Source organism: Salvelinus sp. IW2-2015, unplaced genomic scaffold (assembly GCF_002910315.2).
Source record: "Salvelinus sp. IW2-2015 unplaced genomic scaffold, ASM291031v2 Un_scaffold1123, whole genome shotgun sequence".
Lineage (NCBI taxonomy): Eukaryota > Metazoa > Chordata > Actinopteri > Salmoniformes > Salmonidae > Salvelinus > Salvelinus sp. IW2-2015.
Genome location: NW_019942738.1, coordinates 263918 through 289375, shown reverse-complemented (window position 1 = coordinate 289375; position 25458 = coordinate 263918). Strand labels below are relative to the sequence as shown.

Here is a 25458-nt window from a genome sequence, read left to right as displayed (position 1 = left end):
TTTTCACGTGTATACGTACAGCATCTTGTGTAGATTCAATACACACACACACCGTACGTACACTGACAACAAAAACCKTATTCAAATCCCCTCTTAATAATAAAGTGCATTAGTTCAGTTTAAGGTGCTTAGTCTTATAAGTGCCAAGGGATATTCCTCTTTCCCCCAACACATCACTCTCCCTACTCAAGTGAACGATTGAAAGCAGGGGAGCCTTTCTCTTTTCAAGGGAAGGGACATAGAACACAATCCTCTCCTCCTCTCCTCCCTCTCCCCATACAAGTTCCCCCCCCTTCTCTCTCACCCCCCCATTATCTCCATCCACCTCTCTGACCGCCACATTCCCTCTCCCCCTTTCGCCCCCTCTCTGTCCCCATTCCCCTCCCCCTCGCCTCCTCTCTCCCCTCCTCTCTCTTTCTCCCCCCTCCCTCCCTTCAAGCAGTGCACATTCGTCATCAGATTTGTCTGATTAGTAGACAGAAGGCCTCAGGTAGTAGCTATTGCCGCTGATCAGATCTGGATCAGTAATCCTCCACCATCTCCATCTCATTCAGGCTCAGACGCTCGCCCGCGTTGTGGTATGAGTACCCTGGAGTCAGGAGGGGAGAGAGATGGAGGGAAAGAGAAAAGTAGGAGGATGGAAAAGGAGAGGGTAGAGATGGATGTGGGAAGGCATAGAGCAGTTCAATCAGTTAGAGCTATGACCAGCCTCCCAGCAGCCGATGAGAACATCCATCAGGTGTGCAGTTTCCCTGAGTTGGGTGGTCACAGGTCATATTCAGGTACATGTAAGGAAGTAATAAGTACACTATGTAACAGGTGTCAATAGGCTGAAGATGCCAGTCCTACCTAAGATGCTGGGGTCTGAGTGCAGCACCACAGGCTGTTTCTTCTTCTTCATAGCCCCCTGGGTGTCGTACAGCCCTCCCTTCCCCATCTGGGCGGCCTGGAACATGGACTGCAGGGTGCTGGGGCTCACTCCCCGCATGGAGTCCTGGAGACAGATGGGAGGAGGAGTTACGAGGGATCCACTAAGGTGAGTGTCACGCATAGCAGGGAGACTTGTGAGAAACAAGTCTTACCGGCAGAGGGAAGTTGTTCATGGCCAGCCCTGCTACTTCCTTTGATAGCTGGGTGAAGACGAGAGGACAGGGCGAACGGCAGATCATAATATGAACCAAGGCATCCTCAAAGCTATTAMTTCACACACACAAACACAGAATACGTACCTGCTGCTGCTGCCGCTGCAGGTTCTGTTTCTGTTTGGCACGGCGRTCCAGGAAGTGCTTGGCGAACTCTTTGGCTTCCATGGTGTCTCCCAGGTAGGAGCGGATAAAGTCATGGACCTCGTAGGGAGACTCCACCTCCTTCAGGTACGCCACGATGGTGGACACTGGACACACATGGTGATAAGATAAGCATAGATCCCATGGGGACAAGACAGACAGAAGAGAGGGAATGGAAAGCCTCAAATCTGGAAAGAAAAAAACTTAAATGGGGCTATAGACAAGGGCCCGGTTTCCCAAAACATCTTYAGCAATGTTTCCTCTAAGCTCCGCGCAGGTGCGCAGTAGCCCAGAGACTGCCGCGCAGCTCTCCCGGGACGAGAAACACAGTATCAACCCATGGAGAGAAGCATAAGKTTGAACTTCAACTTTCTAGAGTTTTCCCTGTAAGTTAACACTATCAATGTTTCCCTTTACTGTGGCAATTGTGATCGAATCAAGGCAATATTAACCACTTTCAATGCAACATGCCGAAACAAAAACTAACTACGCAAGAGATTCTGTTGTAGGCAGAATGCATCAAAGTAGGATTCTGTTGCACTGACACGCTCGACACAGACTGGTGCGGCATAACCAATCAGAGCTGTAGATGGCCTATGAGCAGTCGTGAGTAGGTACGCTTGTTTTGAGATCAAAGCAAGAGGTGATTGTAGCCACGTGTGCACATTTTGTTCATATCCTTTGCTAGTTAGTGAGTTATTAGCCCAGTTATAGATCATTTGTAGTCAGTAAAAGGGAGTGATTACTTCCTACAAGAGCACAAAACGTATACATTTCTAGACATCTTTGAAAAGAGAGTCAGGTAAAGAGATTTCTTTGTCTTAAACGGGCAGTGTTGTATTTTGAGACAGGCTTGAATAAGCTNTACATTTCTAGACATCTTTGAAAAGAGAGTCAGGTAAAGAGATTTCTTTGTCTTAAACGGGCAGTGTTGTATTTTGAGACAGGCTTGAATAAGCTTAGTAGCCAATGGGCAGAGGGTAGCATAATTTGTCTCACTATCTGTAATAAGGGCATGGGAATAATAGTGCTTTTTATTTTTCAATGTGGTTTCTTGCATCAAATAACATTTTCAGTTACCTCCTCTGAAGGGCAAGTGGATAAAAAAAACTAATGTCAAGCCCCGCATGTTTTTTTCAAAAGTCTCATGGAACGTAGGTCTACATTGAACATCACACATTGGCTGCTACTGTAGGCTGAATGATAGAACAGATATTTCCATGTTAACTTCTTATGGCTGCAGGGGCAGTATTGAGTAGCTTYYATGAAAGGTGCACAGAGGTGCCCATAGTAAACTGCCTGCTCCTCAGTCCCAGTTGCTAATATATGCATATTATTATTCGTATTGGATAGAAAACACTCTGAAGGTTCTAAAACGGTTTGAATTATGTCTGTGAGTATAACAGAACTCATATGGCAGGCAAAAACCTGAGAAGTTCCACTTCCTGTTTGGATATTTTCTGAGGTGGCAGATTTTCAACTAAGCTCTCATTGAAATTACAGCGAGATATGAGTTTTCACCTCCTACGGCTTCTACTAGATGTCAACAGTCAATAAAACTTTGTCTGATGTCTCTAATGTGAAGGGGGGCCGAAGGAGACAGGAATTAGTCACCACTGCCACGAYCTGACCATGCTTTCACCATGCGCGTTCACAAAGTAACAGCCTTGGTTTCTCAAATGACTGTCTCGCCTGGTTCACCAACTACATCTCAGATAGAGTTCAGTGTGTTAAATCYGAGAGCCTGTTGTCCGGATCTCTGTCAGTCTCTATGGGGGTGCCACAGTGTTCAATCCTTGGGCTGACTCTTTTCTCTGTATATATATCAATGATGTCGCTCTTGCTGCTGGTGATTCTCTGATCCACCTCTACGCAGACGACACCATTCTGTATACATCTGGCCCTTCTTTGGACACTGTGTTAAAAAACCTCCAAACGAGCTTCACCCCTACAACACTCCTTCCGTGGCCTCCAACTGCTCGTAAACGCTAGTAAAACTAAATGCATGCTTTTCAACCAATTTCTGCCCGCACCCGCCCGCCCGACTAGCATCACTACTCTGGACGGTTCGGACGTAGAATATGTGGACAACTACAAATACCTAGGTGTCTGGCTAGACTGTAAACTCTCCTTCCAGACTCATATTAAACATCTCCAAACCAAAATTAAATCTAGAATCGGCTTCCTATTCCGCAACAAAGCCTCCTTCACTCACGCCGCCAAACATACCCTTGTAAAACTGACTATCCTACCGATCCTCGACTTGGGCTATGTCATTTACAAAATAGCCTCCAACACTCTACTCAGCAAACTGGATGCAGTTTATAACAGTGTCATCCGTTTTGTCACAAAGCCCCATATACCACCCACCACTGCGACCTGTATGCTCTTGTCGGCTGGACCTCGCTACATATTCGTCGCCAGACCCACTGGCTCCAGGTCATCGATAAGTCTTTGCTAGGTAAAGCTCCACCTTCTCAGCTCACTGGTCACCATAACAACACCCACCCGTAGCATGCGCTCCAGCAGGTATATCTCACTGGTCATCCCCAAATCCAACACCTCCTTTGGCCGTTTCTTTCCAGTTCTCTGCTGCCAATGACTGGAACGAATTGCAAAAAAAAAAAAAATGCTGAAGTTGGAGACTTTATATCTCCCTCACTAACTTTAAACATCAGCTATCTGAGCAGCTAACCGATCGCTGCAGTTGTACACAGCCCATCTGTAAACAGCCCATCCAACCTACCTACCTTATCCCCATATTGTTTTATTAACTTTTTTGCATCAGTATTTCAACTTGCACATCTATCACTCCAGTTGTAATTTGCTAAATTGTAATTACTTCGCTACAATGGCCAATTTATTGCCTTACCTCCACACGCCATTTGCAGACACTGTATATAGACTTTTTTTCTATTGTGTTATTGACTGTACGTTTGTTTATTCCATGTGTAACTCTGTGTTGTTGTTTGTGTCACACTGCTTTGCTTTATCTTGGCCAGGTCGCAGTTGTAAATGAGAACTTGTTCTCAACTTGCCTACCTACCTGGTTAAATATATATATATATATATATTTTTTATAAATAGACGGTCATTTCTCTTTGCTTATTGAGCTGTTCTGCCATAATATGGACTTGGTCTTTTTTTACCAAATAGGGCTATCTTCTGTATACCAACCTACCTTATCACAACTTCTGATTGGCTGAAACGGATTAAGGAAAGAAATTCCACAAATTAACTTTTAACAAGGCACACCTGTTATTGAAAGCATTCCAGGTGACTAAGTCATGAAGCTGGTTGAGAGAATGCCAAGAGTGTGCAAGCTGTCAAGGCAAAGGGTGGCTACTTTGAAGAATCTCAAATCTCATTTTTTGTTTTGTTTAACACTTTAGGTTACTACATATGTTATTTCATAGTTATATGTCTTCACTATTATTCCACAATGTAGAAATAGTAAAAAATTAAGAAAACCCTGGAATAAGTAGGTGTGTCCAAACTTCGACTGGTACAGTATGTGCAATCGATAGACCTACAGTTGGAGTCAGAGGTTTACATACACCTTAGCCAAAAACATTTGAAAAACTGAGTTTAATTTTCCTGACATTTAATCCAAGGAAAAATTCCCTGTCTTAGGTCAGTTAGGATCACCACTTTATTTTAAGAATGTGAAATGTCAGATAATAGTAGAGAGAATTATTTATTTCAACTTTTATTTATTTCATTACATCCCCAGTGGGTCAGAAGTTTACATGCACTCAATTAGTATTTGGTAGCATTGCCTTTAAATTGTTTAACTTGAGTCAAACGTTTTGGGTAGCCTTCCACAAGCTTCCCACAATACGTTGGGTGAATTTTGGCCCACTCCTCCTGACAGAGCTGGTGTAACTGAGTCAGGCGTGTAGGCCTCTTGCTCGCACACGCTTTTTCAGTTCTGCCCACAAATTTTCTATAGGATTGAGGTCAGGGCTTTGTGATGGCCTCTCCAATACCTTGACTTTGTTGTCCTTAAGCCATTTTGCCACAACTTTGAAGTATGCTTGGGGTCATTGTCCATTTGGAAGACCATTTGCGACCAAGCTTTAACTTCCTGACTGATGTCTTGAGATGTTGCTTCAATATATCCACATAATTTCCCCCTCCTCATGATGCCATCTATTTTGTGAAGTGCACCAGTCGATCCTGCAGCAAAGCACCCCACAACTTGATGCTGCCACCACCATGCTTCACGGTTAGGATGGTGTTCTTCGGTTTGCAAGCCTCCCAATTTCCTCCAAACATAACAAGGTCATTATGGCAAAACAGTTCTATTTTTGTTTCATTAGACCAGAGGACATTTCTTCCAAAAAGTACAATCTTTGTCCCCATGTGCAGTTGCAAATCGTAGTCTGACTTTTTATGGCGGTTTTGGAGCAGTGGCTTCTTCCTTGCTGAGAGGCCTTTCAGGTTATGTCGATATAGGACTTGTTCTTCCTGTGGATATGGATACTTTTTTACCGTTTTCCTCAGCATCTTCACACGGTCATTTGCTGTTATTCTGGATTGATTTGCACTTTTCGCACCAAAGTACATTCATCTCAAGGAGACAGAACACGTCACCTTCCTGAGCGGTATGACGGCTGTGTGGTCCCATGGTGTTTATACTTGTGTACTATTGTTTAAAACAGATGAAAGTGGTACCTTCAGGCGTTGGAATTGCTCCCAAGGATGAACCAGACTTGTGGAGGTCTACATTTTTTTTCTGAGGTCTTGGCTGATTTCCCATGATGTCAAGCAAAGAGGCACTGAGTGTGAAGGTGAGCCTTGAATACATCACAGGTACACCTCCAATTGACTCAAATTACGTCTATTAGCCTATAAGAAGCTTCTAAAGCCATGACATCATTTTCTGGAATTTTCCAAGGTGTTTAAAGGCACAGTCAGCTTAGTGTATGCAAACTTCTGACCCACTGGAATTGTGATACAGTGAATTACAAGTGAAATAATCTGTCTGTAAACATAGTTAGAAAAATTACTTTTGTCATGCACAAAGTAAATGTCCTAACAGACTTGCCAAAACTATAGTTTGTTAACAAGAAATGTGTAGAGTGATTGTAAAATTAGTTTTAATGAACTCCAACCTAAGTGTATGTAAACTTCCGACTTCAACTGTACCTAGTATTAAGCCATTAGGCTACATCTGAGCCGCTTCAATATTTGTATCTATTAGGACAAAATTATTATCATTTCACTGTGAGCCTAACCAATAACCTGAAGGTCAACATATTAGGTCTATGGCAATGTCGCTTAACTTGCTCCTTCATGTTTAATAATTGTAATTATTTTAATAATTTAATTGTACTTGAAGCTCAATTCCAGCCTTCCATTAGGCTACAATGATTTGTTGTGCAATTACGAAAACCGTTGTCATCCTGTCCTAAATTTTAGGTCACGTTGATATTTTCTATAGTTTACACATAACGAAAGGAAATGCAGAACTTAGATAAACATTGCATGCACAATAGCATGAGAAGACACTTATGATCGTATCATGGCGAACATTAAAAACACAATAGGCTACAGAACACTTCTTCTCTCGAAAGGAAAAATGTATTGTGTAACAATTGTATTTTTTCCCCAAGATGACTTTGAAAAGCCATAAATCATTTAAGAGCTACAGTGAGCTCTTCATGGCTATATTCTGGAATCTTTTTCAGCACAAGGCAACTCCTGTAACAACACAGTTAAGTTTCACTTTGTAACAATTGCACTGCGTGGCGTTTTGGGAAAACAGGTGCGATGTCGTTGACCATTATTTACACGTTCAAAACGCTCGTAAGCGTACTTTCGATCGCTCATCGGGAAACCGGGCCCAGGGTGGGGGATTGAGTGATATAGGAGGAGCGCTGAACTATTGATTGTTCTATAGGGACAGCGGGTGTGGAGAAGGAAGCGAGTTAATATCCAGAGAGAGGAACTCTGACAAACAGCATAGACTACCGTCCAGTGGAGAAGAGGTGTTGTTGGCTTGGGTGTTGAGGGCGTGCAGCATCTGTTCACACCAGGTGGTGAACCCATCCTGAGGCGTCTTGATGCCCTGCAGCAGCTTCAGCAGCTTGTCCTCCTCATCCGTACGCTGCTTCCTACAGCTCAGCATATACTGCTCACTACAGGGAGGGAAGAGAGGGACACAAGACACAGAAAAGGGAGAGGTTTAACATTTAAATATACAGACACATACCTGGACACACACTCAACATGTACTGCTCACTGCAGTGAGAGGGAAAGGGGTACAGGTTAAATAAACACTTTACACAATAAGGGCGGGATCCCCTTGGACTAAAAAGCATTTTCAATAGAGAATCTCAACTGAGCAACCCTTTATGTAAACACACCAAGACCATTTACTGTTTATAGGGACAGGTGAGTGAACGTTTTACACTCAAAACCCACACACCTAATATGTAGCTAGTATAGACAGACAGAACACCAAACATTAGGAACACCTCGAGTTGCACCCCCTTCTGCCCTCAGAACAGCCTCCATTCGTCAGGGCATGTACTCTACAAGGTGTCAAAGCGTTCCTCAGGGATGCTGGCCCATGTTGACTCCAATGTTTCCTACAGTTGTGTCAAGTTGGCTCGATGTCCTTTGGGTGGTGGACCATTCTTGACACAAACAGGAAACTGGTGAGTGTGGGGGAAACCCAGCAGCTTTGCAGTTCTTGACACACTCAAACCGGTGCGCCATGCCTCGTTAAAAGGCACTTAAATCTGTTGCCAAGGCCATTCACCCTCTGAATGGCACATACACAATCCATGTCTCAATTGTCTCAAAGCTTAAAAGTCCTTATTTAACATATCTCCTCCCCTTCATCCTACACTGATTAAAGTGGGATTTAACAAGTGACATCAATAAGGATCATAGCATTCACCTGGATTCCCGTGGTCAGTCTGTCATGGAAGGAGCAGGTGTTCTTAATGTTTCGTACAGTCAGTGTGTCTGTTGTCAGTACCTGAGTGAGGGCTGGCTGCGGCTGTTCTTCAGTCCCTGCATGCTGTACTTCTGGTCTGGTTCTTCACCGCCTCGTCCCACAGACCCATGCCGCCCCAGCCTTACCCTCCACCCCCCTCCGCCTCCCCACAGGCCCCCCGTGACAGCACCTCCATCCCCCCACTGACCCATGGAGGAACCCCCCATTGACAGGCCTTGGTGCTGAGGAGAGAGAAAGGAGACGGAACATCAATATTAGAACAGAGTGGATAGGAAACCAACAGAGAAMCATCAAATGTAATACACTAATGCATTGTATCGTGTCTACAAGCATTTTCACAGCCACTCACTATGAGTGCTGCGTGGGAGTGTCAGCACTCTGTCTCATTTTCCCCCATTTGTGGATGACGTGTCTGTGCTCACACAGTCCCTCTCTTGCTATTTGAGTAGGCTTTCTTAGGCAGAGTGAACATGGGGAATCCCATAAATCCTGAACACGTACATGTGTGTGTATGCTATTACGTATGCTATTTTGCCGTCTGTGTGTGTGTGTGTGTGTGTGTGTGTGCGTGCGTGTCTTTTAGTAACTACTTACACGTTCTCTCTGCTGCTGCTGGGCTCTCTGCTGCTGTTTAAGAAGCCTCTCTGCCTCCTGCATGTCAAGCAGACTGAGGCCCTTGGCCCCTGACTTGTTGAGACCCCCAGTGCCCCAGCCAGACCCAACCCCAGAGCCTGAGCCCTGCTGGGGGGCCTGCTGGAGCAGCTTCATGATCAGCTCCTGCTGCTGGCGACACTGGAGGAAGACGCACACAGTATGAGGGTACGGTACAACATAAGACGGAAACACACTTGCCATAACACACACACGTCAGATACACACAGCCAACACTCGCCGAGACAGCAATCAAACTACCGCCCCATCACAATTGCCCTTTGTGAGATAAATAAAGTTAGATAAAGTAATTTGCCTCCTCTGTCTCGCTCACCTGTTTGCGTCTGAAGATCTCCTCCTCCTCCCTCCTCTTCTGCTCCTCCTGCTGCCTCCTCTTCTCTTCCCTCCTCTTGCGCTGTTCCTCCTCCTCGCGCTTCGCCCTGAGTTCAGCTTCTCTCCTCTCCTGCTGGAGCTGCCCAGGGGTCAGGGGGCAAAGGTCATGGGGGTCAGGGTGGAATACAGATTGCTTTGTTTTCAAAGAGCGAGTTCAAAATGAAAAAGGGGCAAAAGGGATGTTTCGGGCTGTACTGTCCTTATGGGTTCTACTCTACTAGACAGAGTTTATCCATTTTGACAAGCGCTACTAGTATCCCACAGCCAGAGGGTGCCAGCACTCACCTTCTGAAGCTGTTCGAGAGTTGGACCCTGAGTTGAAGAATTCATTGTTAAGTCCCATAAACTGGCTTCACCGCCTGATTGGACAGAAGAGAGTGTTACAGTCATTCCACACTATAGTTGTAGGTCGCGTTGCGGCTCGCTGCGCTATGGGACGGGAGGGACCCCGCGAGGGGATCGATTGGATCAGAAAGTGTGATTCCGGCCTATCGTGACGCTATAAAATATAGTAGAGGCGAACGATTATGATTTTTCAACACCGATACCGATTATTGGAGGTCCAAAAAAAAGCCGATACCGATTAATCGTCGATTATATATACACAGTGGGGAGAACAAGTATTGATACACTGCCGATTTTGCAGGTTTTCCTACTTACAAAGCATGTAGAGGTCTGTCATTTTTATCATAGGTACACTTCAACTGTGAGAGACGGAATCTAAAACAAAAATCCAGAAAATCACATTGTATGATTTTTAAGTAATTAATTTGCACTATATTGCATGACATAAGTATTTGATACATCAGAAAAGCAGAAATTAATATTTGGTACAGAAACCTTTGTTTGCAATTACAGAGATCATACGTTTCCTGTAGTTCTTGACCAGGTTTGCACACACTGCGGCAGGGATTTTGGCCCACACCTCCATACAGACCTTCTCCAGATCCTTCAGGTTTCGGGGCTGTCGCTGTGGCAATACGACTTTCAGCTCCCTCCAAAGATGTTCTATTGGGTTCAGGTCTGGAGACTGGCTAGGCTACTCCAGGACCTTTAGATGCTTCTTACGGAGCCACTCCTTAGTTGCCCTGGCTGTGTGTTTCAGGTCGTTGTCATGCTGGAAGACCCAGCCACGACCCATCTTCAATGCTCTTACTGAGGGAAGGAGGTTGTTGGCCAAGATCTCGCGATCATGGCCCATCCATCCTCCTTCAATACGGTGCAGTCGTCCTGTCCCCTTTGTAGAAAAGCATCCCCAAAGAATGATGTTTCCACCTCCATGCTCACGGTTGGGATGTGTTCTTGGGGTTGTACTCATCCTTCTTCTTCCTCCAAACACGGCGAGTGGAGTTTAGACCAAAAAGCTCTTTTTTGAATCATCGACCACATGACCTTCTCCCATTCCTCCTCTGGATCATCCAGATGGTCATTGGCAAACTTCAGACGGGCTGGACATGCGCTGGCTTGAGCAGGGGGACCTTGCGTGCGCGGCAGGATTTTAATCCATGAGCGCGTAGTGTGTTACTAATGTTTCACTTTGAGACTGTGGTCCCAGCTCTCTTCAGGTCATTGACCAGGTCCTGCCGTTAGTTCTGGCTGATCCCTCACCTTCCTCTGATCATTGATGCCCCACGAGGTGAAGATTGCATGGACGCCCGAACGAGGTGATTGACCGTCATCTTGAACTTCTTCCTTTTCTAATAATTGCGCCAGCAGTTGTGCCTTCTCACCAAGCTGCTTGCCATTGTCCTATAGCCCATCCCAGCTCATGCAGGTCTACAATTTTATCCCTGTGTCTACACAGCTCTGGTCTTGGTCATTGTGGAGGGGGGCCGTTTGATAGTTGTGTGTGATGGCGTGTGCTTTTATACAGGTAACGAGTTCAAACAGGTGCAGTATACAGGAATGAGTAGAGAACAGGAGGGCTTCTTAAAGAAAAACTAACAGGTCTGTGAGAGCCGGAATTCTTATGGTTGGTAGGTGATCAAATACTTATGTCATGCAATAAAATGCTAATTAATTTACTTAAAAGATCATTTATCAAATTGTGATTTTCTGGATTTTTGTTTTAGATTCCGTCTCACACAGTTGAAGTGTACCTATGATAAAAATTACAGACCTCTACATGCTTTGTAAGTAGGAAAACCTGCAAAATCGGCAGTGTATCAAATACTTGTTCTCCCCACTGTGTATATATATATATATAAATTATGACAATAACAACAATACTGAATGAACACCATTTTAACTTAATATAATATAGAAATAAAATCTATTTAGTCTCAAATAAATAATGAAACATGTTCAATTTGGTTTAAATAATACAAAAACAGAGTGTTGGAGAAGAAAGTAACAGTGCAATATGTGCCATGTAAAAAAGKTAACGTTTAAGTTCCTTGCTCAGAATATGAAAGCTGGTGGTTCAATATTCCCAGTTAAGAAGTTTTAGGTTGTAGATATTATAGGAATTATGACGCGTCGACTATTTCTCTCTATACCATTTGTATTTCATATACCTTTGACTATTGGATGTTCTTATAGGCACTTTAGTATTGCCAGCCTAATCTCAGGAGTTGATAGGCTTGAAGTCATAAATAGAGCTGTGCTACAAGCATTGCTAAGACCTCTGGCAAATGCAGTAAAGTGCTGTTTGAATGAATGCTTACGAGCATGCTGCTGCCTACCACCGCTCAGTCAGACTGCTCTATCAAATATCAAATAATAGACTTAATTATAATAAACACACAGAAATACGAGCCTTTAGTCATTAATATGGTCAAATCCGGAAACTATCATTTCGAAAACAAAATGTTTATTCTGTCAGTGAAATACGGAACCATTCCGTATCGTACAGGTGGCAACCCTAAGTCAAAATATTGCTGTTACATTGCACAACCTTCAATGTTATGTCATAATTATGTAAAATTCTGGCAAATTAATTACGGTCTTGTTAGGAAGAAACACAGTTCGCACCGAGCCAGGCGGCCCAAACTGCTGCATATACCCTGACTCTGCTTGCACTGAACGCAAGAGAAGTGACACAATTTCCCTAGTTAATATTGCCTGCTAACATGCATTTATTTTAACTAAATATGCAGGTTTAAAAAATATACTTCTGTGTATTGATTTTAAGAAAGGCATTGATGTTTATGGTGAGGTACATTTGTGCTTTTTTCGCAAATGCGCTTTTGTTAAATCACCACCCGTTTGGCGATGTTGAAGTAGGCTGTGATTCGATGATAAATTAACAGGCACTGCATTGATTATATGCAACGCAGGAAATGCTAGTTAACCTGGTAATATCATCAACCATGTGTAGTTAACTAGTGATTATGTGAAGATTGATTGTTTTTTATAAGATAAGTTTCATGCTAGCTAGCAACTTACCGTGGCTTCTTGAAGCCACAAGGTCCTTTTGACGCCTTACTCGCGTAACAGGTGGTCAGCCTGCCARGCAGTTTCCTCATGGATTGCAATGTAATCGGTCATACTCGGCGTCCAAAAAGACTGATTACCGATTGTTACGAAAACTTGAAATTGGCCCTAATTAAATCGGCCATGCTGATTTAAATCGGTCGACCTCTAATATATACGGGTGTGTGTGTGTACCTGATTGCTGTGAAGCTGAGGTATGCATGTCCCACATGGACCCTGTATCTGGCACTGACATCGACCTGTTCACCGAAGGCAAAATACCCTGCTCTCCGCACCTAGGACAGAAAAGCAAGAGACTTAAAAGACATGGAAACTTCTAGAAAAATAAAGAGAAAAGATGGAGGAGACATTCCTGTGCGCATAGATCAACCCAGCTCTCACGCAATCATTTTCACTTTTTTTGTTGTTGTTTCTTAGTTTCAAATTCCATCTTCCACACAAACTTCATGTGTAATTCACACCTGCTGATGAGCTGGAATAGCTGCTGCTGCTGCTGGAGCTGTTGATAGAGAACTGCTGCTGCCTGCTCCTGCTGCTTCTTCAGACGGTCCTGATCCATGCTACCCTGAGAGGAGAAGGTAAGGAACACACAGGATAAACACAGGGGCAATCACACACACGTAGGAGCTGCATACACAGATTGGAATTGAAAAACACACCAGCGTACGCAACAGTAAATCTCATACAACAAAACTAGAGCAAACCCTACAATTCTACACACACACACGCACAAGAACTGGCTTCCAGGTTCCACAGTTGCGTTTGAGGGCACTAGAGCATTGAGAACGCATGACTAAGTCGCTTTGGAGAAAAGCGTCTGCTGAAGGGCTTAGATTATTACTATAACAGCACTACTCTAAAAATAAACACGCAACTCATTCAAGGCAGTAAACCATCACTACTCTACATTCCACACTCCATAAACCACAACAACATTGTGTTTCCCCTCCAGCAAACGCCACATACACCCCCCCCCCCTCCACACCCCCCTATGTACAGCTCTTTCACTCACAGCAGACCCCCGGGGCGGTAGAGGCTGAGGGCGTGGCGGTGGAGGTCTCACCAGCAGGGGCGGRGGGGAGGGCCCGGGGGCGAAAGGCACGCGTCCCCACATCTTGATGACGTCACCCAGCGGCTGGAAGCCCTCGTCACAGCCCCTCTTCACCAGCAGAGACATGGAGAAGTAGCCTGCCTGGAACCACTCGCACATCTCCAGGGTGGTGAATGGACCTGGGGGGAGAGGTGGTGGGAGAGCCGGGGGAGTGGGGGGAGACGTAACAAAAAAAGAAAGTGAACGAAAGAAGATAAAGGAGAAAAAAAAGAGGGCGAGACAGAGGATGATGTGAGGAGAAAGAGGCTGAGAAGAGGTAGCAGAGTTGAGAGGTTGCATCTTGTTGCCTAGGTATGTGCCATTTCCTGTGTGTGTGGTTTTGTACGTGGCCATGTGATTGTGTGTCTGCCCACATGTAGACCTATGCATCTCTGTGTGTGTGTGTACCCTGGATCTCTGCCTGGGGGTCCTTGTAGAACCACTTCATGGCAGCGTCGTGGGAGAGGGGCAGGGCGGAGGCTGTGTTTCTGCTCTCCTGCAGCGTCTGAGTGAAACTCTCCTCCTCCAGAGACGTGTCCTGCAGGGACGCCACCATCTTCTCTGCCTCCTGCACACAGAGGAAGACACAGGATGGTTCATTAAACATCGGKAACACTTATCTAGGCTGTGCTCTTACCAAGGGTTCTTCCAAAACGACTAGCACCTTAACCAGAAATATTACTACGTACTGAGACTAGAGTGTTTCAGACCATCAATTGTCTTACACCAAACAAAAGAYGAGATTCTCAATTAGCATTTTAGTCCAGAGCTAGGCTTAAAATGTGTCCAGGAAACCAGCCCCAGTACTGTTCGTACCTGTTGCAGGTGCTTCATGCCCTCGTCGTCCTCGGTGTCACCCCCCGGTGGCAGGGAGAGATGGTTAGCAGCAGAGGAGGGAGGGGGTGAAGGCAGACTGGAGGTGGTGCTGGGGCTCTGTTGGGTGGTGGAGGACCCTGCTGGAGAGCCCTCGAGAACTGCAACAAAATCAGAGCATGTCGGTGAAGAGCACTTGATGTGCTCACGGCTTATATATGCATCTGTATGGTTTTGGTTTTTTCATGTACTGCTAAAATAAATGTACATGTTACTTAAATTACATTTCATTAGAGATAGTCTTATGACTGTCTCTCTATCACAGTGTGTATGTAGTACCTTCACTTGGCATCTTGCTGGCCTTGACAGGGACAGGAACAGAGACAGGGTGGCTGTTGGCCATTTGAGAGGCCTCCAGCTCAGCCACGGTGAGGGACAGCTGGGGCATGGGGGGGTTGAGAGCCAGAGCTGGAGGGGCAGAGAGGGGGCCGGGGGGAGAGGAGGAGGAGGAGGAGGAAGAGGGACTGGTACCAGCGGATTCCTTTACATCGACTGGAGAGAGAGAAAAAGTCCAGTAAATATAATATGTTGGGTTTTTTTTAAATTCTTTTCAGAAAGAATAGACATTAATATGTAAAAACAATCGTAAACCTTGATACCATGACGCGATTGAGTTAATTAAGGTAAGAAAGAGTGCAGTTCCCCTCACCTCTCTGTCCTCCATTCATGATCCTCTTCATGTCAGAAAGACTCTCCCCCCCTTCTTCCTCCTCTTCTATTCCCTGGAAGTCAAATTCATCCTCCTTTCCTCCCTTCCGACGGGGAAAGAGAGAGAGAAGACAGAGACACGGAGAGAGTGAGAGTTACGATTTTCTAAACAATCATTAGGTGTCAACGACCAACTGAATTCAGAGAATAACTAGATGACGGAGAAACAGAAAGATGGGCATATTTGTAGACAACAACCTTGCACGCATGCACTTAACACACACTACCTTGGATATGGGTAGGAAGGCTCCGGAAGCGTCGAAGGTGCCCATCTCTCCTTCTTCATCAGTGCACCACTCAGGCAGTCCGTCTCTGTCGTCCTCTAACCCCTCGCTGCCGGCCCGCCTGCGACCCCCGCCGAAGTCAAACTCAAACTTCCTGCGACGCCCCTCAACCTGACCGTCGTGCTCCCGCCAGCCTGCTGACTTTGGACCTCCATCTGAGAGAAAGAGGGAGAGAAATAGACAGAGAGAGAGGGGGGGGGGATTCCATGAGCGATACAATCAGCAACATCAACATTTTCTCTTACAGCTAAACTGACATGAAAAATAATGTGTTTGCATAGAACTTCCTACCATCTAATCTCCGTGCTCCGGCCAGTCTCCAGCTGCCCCCAGGGTCGGCCCCCTCCTCCTCCTCCTCCTCCTCCTGCTCCTCTCGGAGGCTACGCCAGTTCTCACTGTCCGACCGTGTGTAGTCCTTCCTCGGTACCCCAGGCACAGGGACACCGGTCGCCTCCTCGAAGCCAACACGTACCCCCTCCCTGGCACGCACAGGCTTCTCAAAACGCCTCTCGCCCCTGGGGAAAGAGGGAGGGAGACAAGGGAGGGAGACAAGGGAGGAAAGAGAGGTCAGGAATGATGACTGGCTCGACTCACTTGCCTCTACAGAAGTGGTTACTTTTCCATTCCGGGTACCACCAAATCACCATCAAAAGCTCGAGGACCACCATTGACCAAGTTCTAGATATTTTGTATTTATTATTAAATATCTTGATGGTCAAATTGAGTCCATTTTAGCAGTGAATGTAATAAATTAAAGGCCTATTATTATTAAACTATTTGCATTGTGAAAAGTAAAATTCCTTATAATACCATTAATACTCCCAACTGTTATTTCATTGTTTAAAACATATTCTTTTTTTGGACCACCCGAGGTACCCTCACAGATGGTTCGCGGACCACAGGTTGGAAACCACTAGTCTACAGTGTTTAACTTGTTTGGGATAGGGGGCAGCATTTTCACTTTTGGATGAATAGCATGCCCAGATTGAACTTTCTCCTACTCAGTCCCAGATGCTAATATATGCATATTATTATTAGTATTGGATAAAAAAAACTCTGAAGTTTCTAAAACTGTTTGAATGATGTCTGTGAGTATAACAGAACTCATATTGCAGGCAAGAACCTGAGAAAAAATCCAAAAAGGAAGTGGGAAATCTGAGGTTCGTAATTTTTGAACTCACCCCTATCGAATACACAGTGGGTTATGGGTTATTTTTTCACTTCCTAAGGCTTCCACTAGATGTCAACCATCTTTAGAACGTGGTTTCAGGCTGCTCATGTGAAGGGGGGCCGGATGGGAGCTGTTTTACTAAGGGGTCTGCCTACAGCCTCGTTCTCAGTCATGCGCTTTCACTTGAGGTTGCTCTCGTTCCAGGGCAATTCTACAGACAATGGAATTCTCCGGTTGGAACAGTATTGAACTTTTATGATTAAAACATCCTAAAGATTGATTCTATACTTAGTTTGACAAGTTTCTTCGACCTGTAATACAACTTTTTGAACGTTTCGTCCGAATCGACCAGATCGCGCTTTTGGATTGTTTACCAAACGCCCTAACAAAAGAAGCTATTGGACATAAATGGAAATAAATGATGGACATTATCGAACAAAACAAGCATTTATTGTGGAACTACGATTCCTGGGAGCGCATTCTGATGAAGATCATCAAAGGTAAGTGAATATTTATATATGAATAATATGAATAATGTTGACTAACCAACATGGCGTATATTTCTCTGGCTGGTTTGGGCTCTGAGCGCCGTTCTCAGATTATGCTTTTTCCGTAAAGTTTCTTTGAAATCTGACACAGCGGTTGCATTAAGGAGAAGTGTATCTGAAGTGTCATGTATAATAGCTGTATTTTCATCAACATTTATTATGAGTATTTCTGTGAATTCATGTGGCTCTCTGCAGTATCACTGCATGTTTTGGAACTACTGAATCTAACACGCCAATGTAAAATAAGATTTTTGGATATAAATATGAACTTTACCGAACAAAACATACATGTATTGTGTAACATGAAGTCCTATGAGTGTCATCTGATGAAGATCATCAAAGGTTAGTGATTCATTTTATCTCTATTTGTGCTTTTTGTGACTCCTCTCTTTGGCGGGAAAAATGGCTGGGTTTATCTGTGACTTGGTGGTGACTGAAACTAATCGTTTGTGGAGCTTTCGCTGTAAAGCATTTTTGAAATCAGGCACTGTGGCTGGATTAACAAGTATTATTATTATTTTTTTTTAAATGGTGCCTAATACTTGTACGTTTGATAAATTTGATTTATGAGATTTCTGTTGTTTTGTATTTGGCGCCCTGCAATTTTATTGGCTGTTGGCGAGCAGTCCTAGACAGGTTAATTACAAATATCTATGTTCACATCCTCAAGCCTAACTAATTCAGACTTAAAAGCAATAATAAGTGTTTTTTACCTATCGTCCCAGCTCTGGCTGCGGTGGATCTCTCTGGCTCCACGGCCGAAGCCTACCTCTCCCTCCTCAATACTTCTTTGGTAGAATCCTCCACTCTCGCCTCGACCTCGCCCTGGAAAAAGAACACACACCATGAAAATCACACAAACATTCCAAATGTAACTTCCTCCACTGCACCAGACTGGACACACAAGATTCATATGCAAACAATGCTGTGTAAGTACATAAGTACTGTGCGTTTAACAAGGTAAAGTACATAAAGTGCATTCAGGAAGTATTCAAACCCCTTGACTTTCTCAACATTTTGTTACGTTACAGCTTTATTTTAAAACTGATAAAATAGTTTTTTTTGCTTCATCAATCTACACACAATACCCTATATTGACAAAGCAAAAACAGGCAAATGTATTTAAAATAAAAAAAACTGAAATATCACATTTGCGTAAGTATTCAGACCCTTTCCTCAGTGGTTTGTTGAAGCACCTTTGGCAGCGATCAAAGCCTTGAGTCTTCTTGGGTATGACGCAACAAGCTTAGCACACRTGTATTTGGGGAGTTTCTTCCATTCTTCTCTGCAAATCCTCTCAAGCTCTGTCAGGTTGGATGTGTGCACAGCTATTTTCAGGTCTCTCCAGAGATGTTTGATCGAGTTAAAGACCAGGCAATGGCTGGCCCACAAAAACATTCAGAGCTTTGTTCCGAAGCCACTCCGGCTTTGTCTTGGCTGTGTGCTTAGGGTCATTGTCCTGTTGGAAGGTGAACCTTCGCCCCAGTCTCAGGTCCTGAGCAGGTTATCATCTTTAGCATCTTTCCCTCGATCCTGATTAGTCTCCCACTCCCTGTTGCTGAAAAATATCCCCACAGCATGATGCTGCCACCACCATGCTTCACCGTAGGGATGGTGCCAGGTTTCCTCCAGACGTGACGCATGGCATTCAGGCCAAAGAGTTCAATCTTGGTTTCATCAGACCAGAGAATCTCGTTTCTCATGGTCAGAGTCCTTTAGGTGCCTTTTGGCAAACTCCAAGCAGGCTGTCATGTGCATTTTACTGAGGCGTGGCTTCCGTCTTGCCACTCTACCATAAAGGCCTGATTGGTGGCGTGCTGCAGAGATGTTTGTCCTTCTGGAAGGTTCTCCCATCTCCACACGGGGACTCCAGAGCTCTGTCAGAGTGACCATCAGGTTCTTGGTCACCTCCCTGACCAAGGCCCTTCTCCCCAGATTGCTCAGGTTGGCTGGGCGGCCAGCTCTAGGAAGAGTCTTGGTGGTTCCAAACTTCTTCCATTTAAGAACGATGGAGGCCACGGTGTTCCTGGGGACCTTCAATTCTGCAGACATTTTTGCTAACRTTCCCCAGATCTCTGCCGACACAATCCTGTCTCAGAGCTCTACGGACAATTCCTTTGACGTCTTGGCTTGGTTTTTGCTCTGACATGCACGGTCAACTTTGGGACCTTACATAGACAGGTTTGTGCCTTTCCAAGTCATGTCCTATCAATTGAATTTACCACAGGTGGCCTTCAATCAAGTTGTAGAAACATCTCAAGGATGATCAATGGAAACAGGATCCACCTGTGTTAAAGGGTCTGAATACTTGTAAATGTTGTTAATTCTTAATACATTTTCCCGAAATTCTAAAAACCTGTTTTTGCTTTGTCATTATGAGGTAGTGTGTGTAGATTGATGAGGATTTTAATTTTTAATTAATCCATTTTAGAATAAGGCTGTAATGTAACAAAAAAAAGGGGAAATTCAAGGACTCTGAACACTTTCCGAATGCACTGTAAGTACTGTGCGTTTAACAAGGTTACATAAGCAAGGCAGTCTAAGACAGGTGTGTCCTGACAAATTGACTATTTGGACAGGGCCAAGAGGAATCACAGATATCAGATGAGGTCACACAAGCAAAAGTCTGGCTTTTCCTTTCCCTAGACTGAAATTGTTATAGCTTGAGCTCACTGCTCCTGTGATCATGTGTTCTGGGTAAAAGTTGCCCTTAGGCACAGATCTAGGATCAGCTTACCCTCCTGTACTTCTACATCTGCATTGCTTGCRGTTTGGGGTTTTAGGCTGGGTTTCTGTATAAGCACATTGTGACATCTGCTGATGTAAAAAGGGGTTTTATAATTACATTTGATTGATAAATCCTAACCTTAATCATTAGTGTCAAATCTCAGAACTGCTCTTCGATCAGTGTCTAGCGAGCAATTATTGATATTGTCTCTCACCTCGGCCTCCTCCTCGCGTGGTGCCTCTGCCCCGTGCCACGCCCGCTGGGGCAACTCCCCCTCCTTTACCCATGAGCCTCAGCACAGCCACACTGTTCACAGACATTGAGAAGTTCCTCTGGTAGGAGAGAATGAAAGAATGTCAGCAGAATGTCAGTTGAATGTCAGATCAAGTATGTGTCTCTCAGACGGAGATAAAATAGATTTGTGTGTTTAGCAGCTTGTATGACCAGCAGTTTGAGACAGGTGTGTGTGTGTGTGTGTGTGTGTGTGTGTGTGTCCAACCTGCTCCTCCTCAGTGAGAGGCTCCAGTGCCAGCGGCTGCATGGGCTCATCTTGCAGAATAGAAGCAAACTCCTTATCCTGCATGTCCTCCGGGGCCTGGACACAACAAGAGAACACAAAAGCAACAGAATGTAAACAAACGACTTAATATGGGGAAGTCTACAACACAAAACACTTTAGAAATGTAGCATAACCTCACATGAATCAGTCATACCACCATTACATGTCATATTTCACAATTACGGCAGGTTGCAGGGCCCAAGTTATGCGTACTCCTGGACTTAAATGCATAAGTAGAAGTAGCAGCAGTAGTAATAATAGCAGTAGCAGCAATAGTAGCAGCAGTAGAAGTAGTAGTAGCAGAAGTAGTAGCAATAGTAGCAACAGTAGAAGTAGTAGTTGCAGAAGTAGTAGTAGAAGTAGTAGCAGCAGTAGCAGAAGTAGTAGCAATAGTAGAAGCAGAAGTAGTAGTAGCAGCAGTAGAAGTAGTAGTAGCAGCAGTAGAAGTAGTAGTAGCAGAAGTAGTAGCAATAGTAGCAGCAGTAGAAGTAGTAGTAGCAGCAGTAGAAGTAGTAGTAGAAGATACACCAGATAGGTGCAGTGAAATGTGTTGTTTTACAGGGCCAGCCATAGTAGTACAACGCCCTGGTGTTAATTTGGATTAAGTGCCTTTCTCAAGGGCACATCGACAAAATGTTCACCTTGTTGGCTCAAGTATTTGAACCAGCTACCGTTTGATTACTGACTCAATGCTCTAACTGCTAAGTTACCTGACACCCTAATAGCAGTAGTAGAAACCGCAGCAACAGCAGTAGTATCAGTAGTAGCAACAGCAGCAGCAGTAGTAGCTGCATTAGCAATAGCACCAGTAGTAGCAATACCACAACAGAAGCAGCAGTAGTAGCAATACCGCAACAGAAGCAGCAGTAGTAGCTGTAGTAACAGCAGCAGTAGTAGAAGCAACTATTTGAACCGGCTACCTTTCGGTTACTTGTCCAACGCTCTAAGCGCTAAGCTAATAGTAGTAGTTGCAACAGCAAAAAAGTAGCAGCAGCAGTAGTAGTATTTTGGTATTTCATTAGGATTCCCATTAGCTGTTGCAAAAGCAGCAGCTACTCTTCCTGGGGTCCACACAAAACAGAACATTAATAGACAAGAACAGCTCAAGGACAGAACTACATAAAAAAAAAWTWAAGACACACGCAGCCTACATATCAATGCATACAAACTATCTAGGTCAAATAGGGGAAGAGGCGCTGTGTGGTGAGGTGTAGTAGCAACAGTAGTAAAAAAGTAGTAGTAGCAGCAGCAGCAACAGCAGTAGTAGTACAACTAGTAGTAAAAGCAGTAGAAGCAATATTCGAACCAGCTACCTTTCGGTTTCTGGTACAATGCTCTAACTGCTAAGCTAACTGACACCCTAATAATAATAATAGGAGTAGCTATAGTAGCAGCGCAGCCACCCAACTACAGGAGTAGCAGAAGCAACAGGAAGAGTAGTAGAAAAGTAGTGTAGCAGCAAACAGTAGAGTAGAAAAGTAGTAGTCAGCAACACCAAGCAGTAGTAGTAGAAAAGTAGAGTAGCAGCACAGCAGCAGTAGTAGTAGAAAAATAGTAGCAGCAACAGCAGCAGTAGTAGTAGAGTAGAAAAGTAGTAGCGCAAGCAACAGCAGCTAGTAGTAAGTAGTGTAGAAAGTAGTAAGCAGCAACAGCAGCAGTAGTAGTAGTAGAAAAGTAGTAGCACAACAGCAGCAGTAGTTAGTAGTAGAAAAGTAGTAGCAGCAACAGCAGCAGTAGTAGTAGTAGTAGAAAAAGTAGTAGCAGCAACAGCAGCAGTAGTAGTAGTAGTAGTAAAGTAGTAGCAGCAACAAGCAGCAGTAGTCAGTAGTAGTAGAAAAGTAGTAGCAGCAACCAGCAGGCATAGTAGTGTAGTAGAAAAGTAGTGCAGCAACAGCAGCAGTAGTAGTAAGTAGAAAAGTAGTAGCAGCAACACAGCAGTAGTAGTAGTAGAAAAGTAGTAGCAGCAACAGCAGCAGTAGTAGTAGTAGAAAAGTAGTAGCAGCAAACAGCAGCAGTAGTAGTGTAGTAGAAAAGTAGTAGCAGCAACAGCAGCAGTAGTAGTAGTAGTAAAAAGTAAGTAGCAGCAACAGCAGCAGTAGTAGTAGTAGTAGAAAAGTAGTAGCAGCAAAACAGCAGCAGTAGTAGCAGTAGTGTAGAAATAGTAGCAGCACAGCAGCAGCAGTAGTAGTAGTAGAAAGTAAGCAGCACAGCAGAGTAGTAGAAAAGTAGTAGCAGCAACAGCAGCAGTAGTAGTCAGTAGTAGATAAAGTATAGCAGGCAACAGCAGCAGTAGTAGTAAGTAGAAAATAGTAGCAGCAACAGCAGCAGCTAGTAGTAGTAGAAAAGTATAGCAGCAACAGCAGCAGTTAGTAGTAGTGTAGAAAAGTAGTAGCAGCAACAGCAGCAGTAGTAGTAGTAGAAAAGTAGTAGCAGCAACAGCAGCAGTAGTAGTAGTAGAAAAGTAGTAGCAGCAACAGCAGCAGTAGTAGTAGTAGAAAAGTAGTAGCAGCAACAGCAGCAAGTAGTAGTAGTAGAAAAGTAGGTAGCAGCAACAGCAGCAGAGTAGTAGTAGAAAAGTAGTAGCAGCAGCAGCAACAGTAGTAGTAGTAAGAAAAGTAGTAGCAGCAGCAGCAGCGAGTAGTAGTAGAAAAGTAGTAGCAGCAGCAGCAGCTAGTAGTAGAAAAGTAGTAGCAGCAACACAGCAGTAGTAGAAAAGTAGTAGCAGCAACAGCCTAGTAGTAGAGTAGAAAAGTAGTAGCAGCAACAGCAGCTAGCAGTAGTAGTAGTAGTAGTAGTAGAAAAGTAGTAGCAGACAAACGACAGCAGTAGTAGAAAAGTAGTAGCAGCAACAGCAGCAGAAGTAAGTAGAAAAGTAGTAGCAGCAACAGCAGCTTGTAGTAGAGAAAGAGTAGCAGCAACAGCACCAGTAGTAGCAGTAATAGTAGAAAAGTTAGTAGCAGCAACAGCAGTCAATCAGTAGTAGAAAAGTAGTAGCAGCAACAGCAGCAGTAGTAATAGTAGAAAAGTAGCAGTTGCAATAGTAGTAGCAATAGAAGCAACAGCTGCAGTAGCAACAAAAGCAGCAGCAACAGCAGCAGCAACAAGAGTAGTAGTAGTAGCAACAGTAGTAGTAGTAGTAGTAGTAGTAGCTGCAACAGTAGTAGTCGCAACAGTAGCAACAGAGTAGTCGCAACAGTAGCAACAGTACTAGTAGTAGTAGCAACAACAGTAGTAGTAGCAACAGTAGTAGTAGTAGCAGCAACAGTAGCAATAGTAGTAGTAGCAACAGTAGTAGTAGCAACAGTAGTAGTAGCAACAGTAGTAGTAGCAACAGTAGTAGTAGCAATAGCAGCAAGAGTAGTAGTAGTAGCAACAGTAGTAGCAGCAGCAGCAGCAACAAGAGTAGTAGTAGTAGCAACAGTAGTAGCAGCAGCAGCAACAAGAGTAGTAGTAGTAGCAACAGTAGTAGCAGCAGCAGCAACAAGAGTAGTAGTAGTAGCAACAGTAGAAGTAGCAACAGTAGCAATAGTAGTAGTAGCAACAGTAGTTGATGACGATAAACCATGGTATTACCGTTTCAAATTTTAATTATCATTAAAACCATGTTTGATTACCACAGTTTGAAAAATTCACAGTGTAAACTGTCCAGCATCAACCAAAGTTAGCGACAGTCTGACGCAGGCGCAGCATGCAACGTGGGTTTTGTTTTGTGTGAAAGCATGGTGGAAGGCAGTGACGGCGCTCGGGAGATTTTTCAGCCTTCTAAGAGGACCAAATCTAAAGTGTGGTCGTATTTTGGGTTTTACAAGAGTGCTGAGGGAAACTTAAATCGAAGATGCTCACCCTGTCTGCAGAACATGCAACAACAACAAAATCGCTGCGAAAGGGGGCAACCACCACCCACTACTTTATAGCAAATGCAAGATAAGTTAACTTTTAGCTCAATGCATGATGTGGTTTGTCAGTCTAACTTGCTTATAGCTTGTCAATAATGTAAACTGAAGCTTTCAGTGTTACCTACTCTTGTAAAAACACTACAAGTTGTTCTGCTGCTGTATGGGTCGTGTGTCTGCTGACTCTATTCGCCCATTGKACACGATAACACGTTATGTAGATTAGTCACCCAACCAACACATTTTGTTCATTTAAAATCCGTCAAGACGTGGACTTGGTTGTAAAGGTGTTCCAACAGGAGAAACACTATACACCTATATACTCATTTGTATTTATGTAAATTGTGCACATCATTGCATATACTCAAATGCAACCCAGAAGATAGACTGTGTGTGTGTGTGTGTGTGACAGTGAATAATAATAATAATAAATTATAATGTAACACCAATAATAATAATACATTTGCTATTCCCTTGTTTACAGAGTGCAGCAGGCAAACCCAGTGATGCTACTGGTCACTCCTCATCTACAGTTGTGACACAGACACTCGACGAAGCATTTAAAAGGCAGGCTGCTTATGCACCCACATCAAAAAATGCTCATGCCCTCACTGCAGCCCTTTCCTAATAAATTGCAAAGGACATGATGCCATTTCTTTTCATACCATTTCATCTCTAAGCAGCCACAATAGCCGCAGCAGTAGCCGCAGCAGCAGCCGCAGCAACAGTAGCCGCAACAGCAGCCGCAGCAGCAGTAGCCGCAGCAGTAGCCGCAGCAGTAGCCGCAGCAGTAGCCGCAGCAGTAGCCGCAGCAGTAGCCGCAGCAGCCACAGTAGCAGTAGCCACAGTAGCAACAGACTTCATCTTGA

At 44.2% G+C, this 25458-nt stretch overlaps 1 protein-coding gene across 3 annotated transcripts in view; it reads right to left on the bottom strand.

Moving 5' to 3' along the window:
- Positions 1 to 407: 407 nt before the first annotated feature.
- gigyf1a (GRB10 interacting GYF protein 1a) overlaps positions 408 to 25458 on the bottom strand; it is a 30636-nt gene continuing 5585 nt past the window's right edge. The window contains exons 5-25 of one of the 3 annotated variants that reach the window (XM_070438700.1): positions 20637 to 20732; positions 20352 to 20469; positions 18123 to 18234; positions 15982 to 16205; positions 15634 to 15845; positions 15348 to 15450; positions 14978 to 15190; positions 14642 to 14799; positions 14234 to 14393; positions 13748 to 13965; positions 13197 to 13300; positions 12910 to 13010; positions 9586 to 9659; positions 9242 to 9379; positions 8851 to 9048; positions 8278 to 8477; positions 7263 to 7429; positions 1230 to 1393; positions 1083 to 1130; positions 850 to 994; positions 408 to 589 (exon numbers count right to left, since the gene is read on the bottom strand). In XM_070438700.1, the coding sequence (XP_070294801.1) occupies positions 522 to 589; positions 850 to 994; positions 1083 to 1130; positions 1230 to 1393; positions 7263 to 7429; positions 8278 to 8477; positions 8851 to 9048; positions 9242 to 9379; positions 9586 to 9659; positions 12910 to 13010; positions 13197 to 13300; positions 13748 to 13965; positions 14234 to 14393; positions 14642 to 14799; positions 14978 to 15190; positions 15348 to 15450; positions 15634 to 15845; positions 15982 to 16205; positions 18123 to 18234; positions 20352 to 20469; positions 20637 to 20732 (3021 nt within the window). In that variant the 3' untranslated portion in view covers positions 408 to 521. The remainder of the gene's footprint in view (positions 590 to 849; positions 995 to 1082; positions 1131 to 1229; positions 1394 to 7262; positions 7430 to 8277; positions 8478 to 8850; positions 9049 to 9241; positions 9380 to 9585; positions 9660 to 12909; positions 13011 to 13196; positions 13301 to 13747; positions 13966 to 14233; positions 14394 to 14641; positions 14800 to 14977; positions 15191 to 15347; positions 15451 to 15633; positions 15846 to 15981; positions 16206 to 18122; positions 18235 to 20351; positions 20470 to 20636; positions 20733 to 25458) is intronic. The other 2 variants (XM_070438702.1, XM_070438701.1) reach the window with 2 other exon arrangements.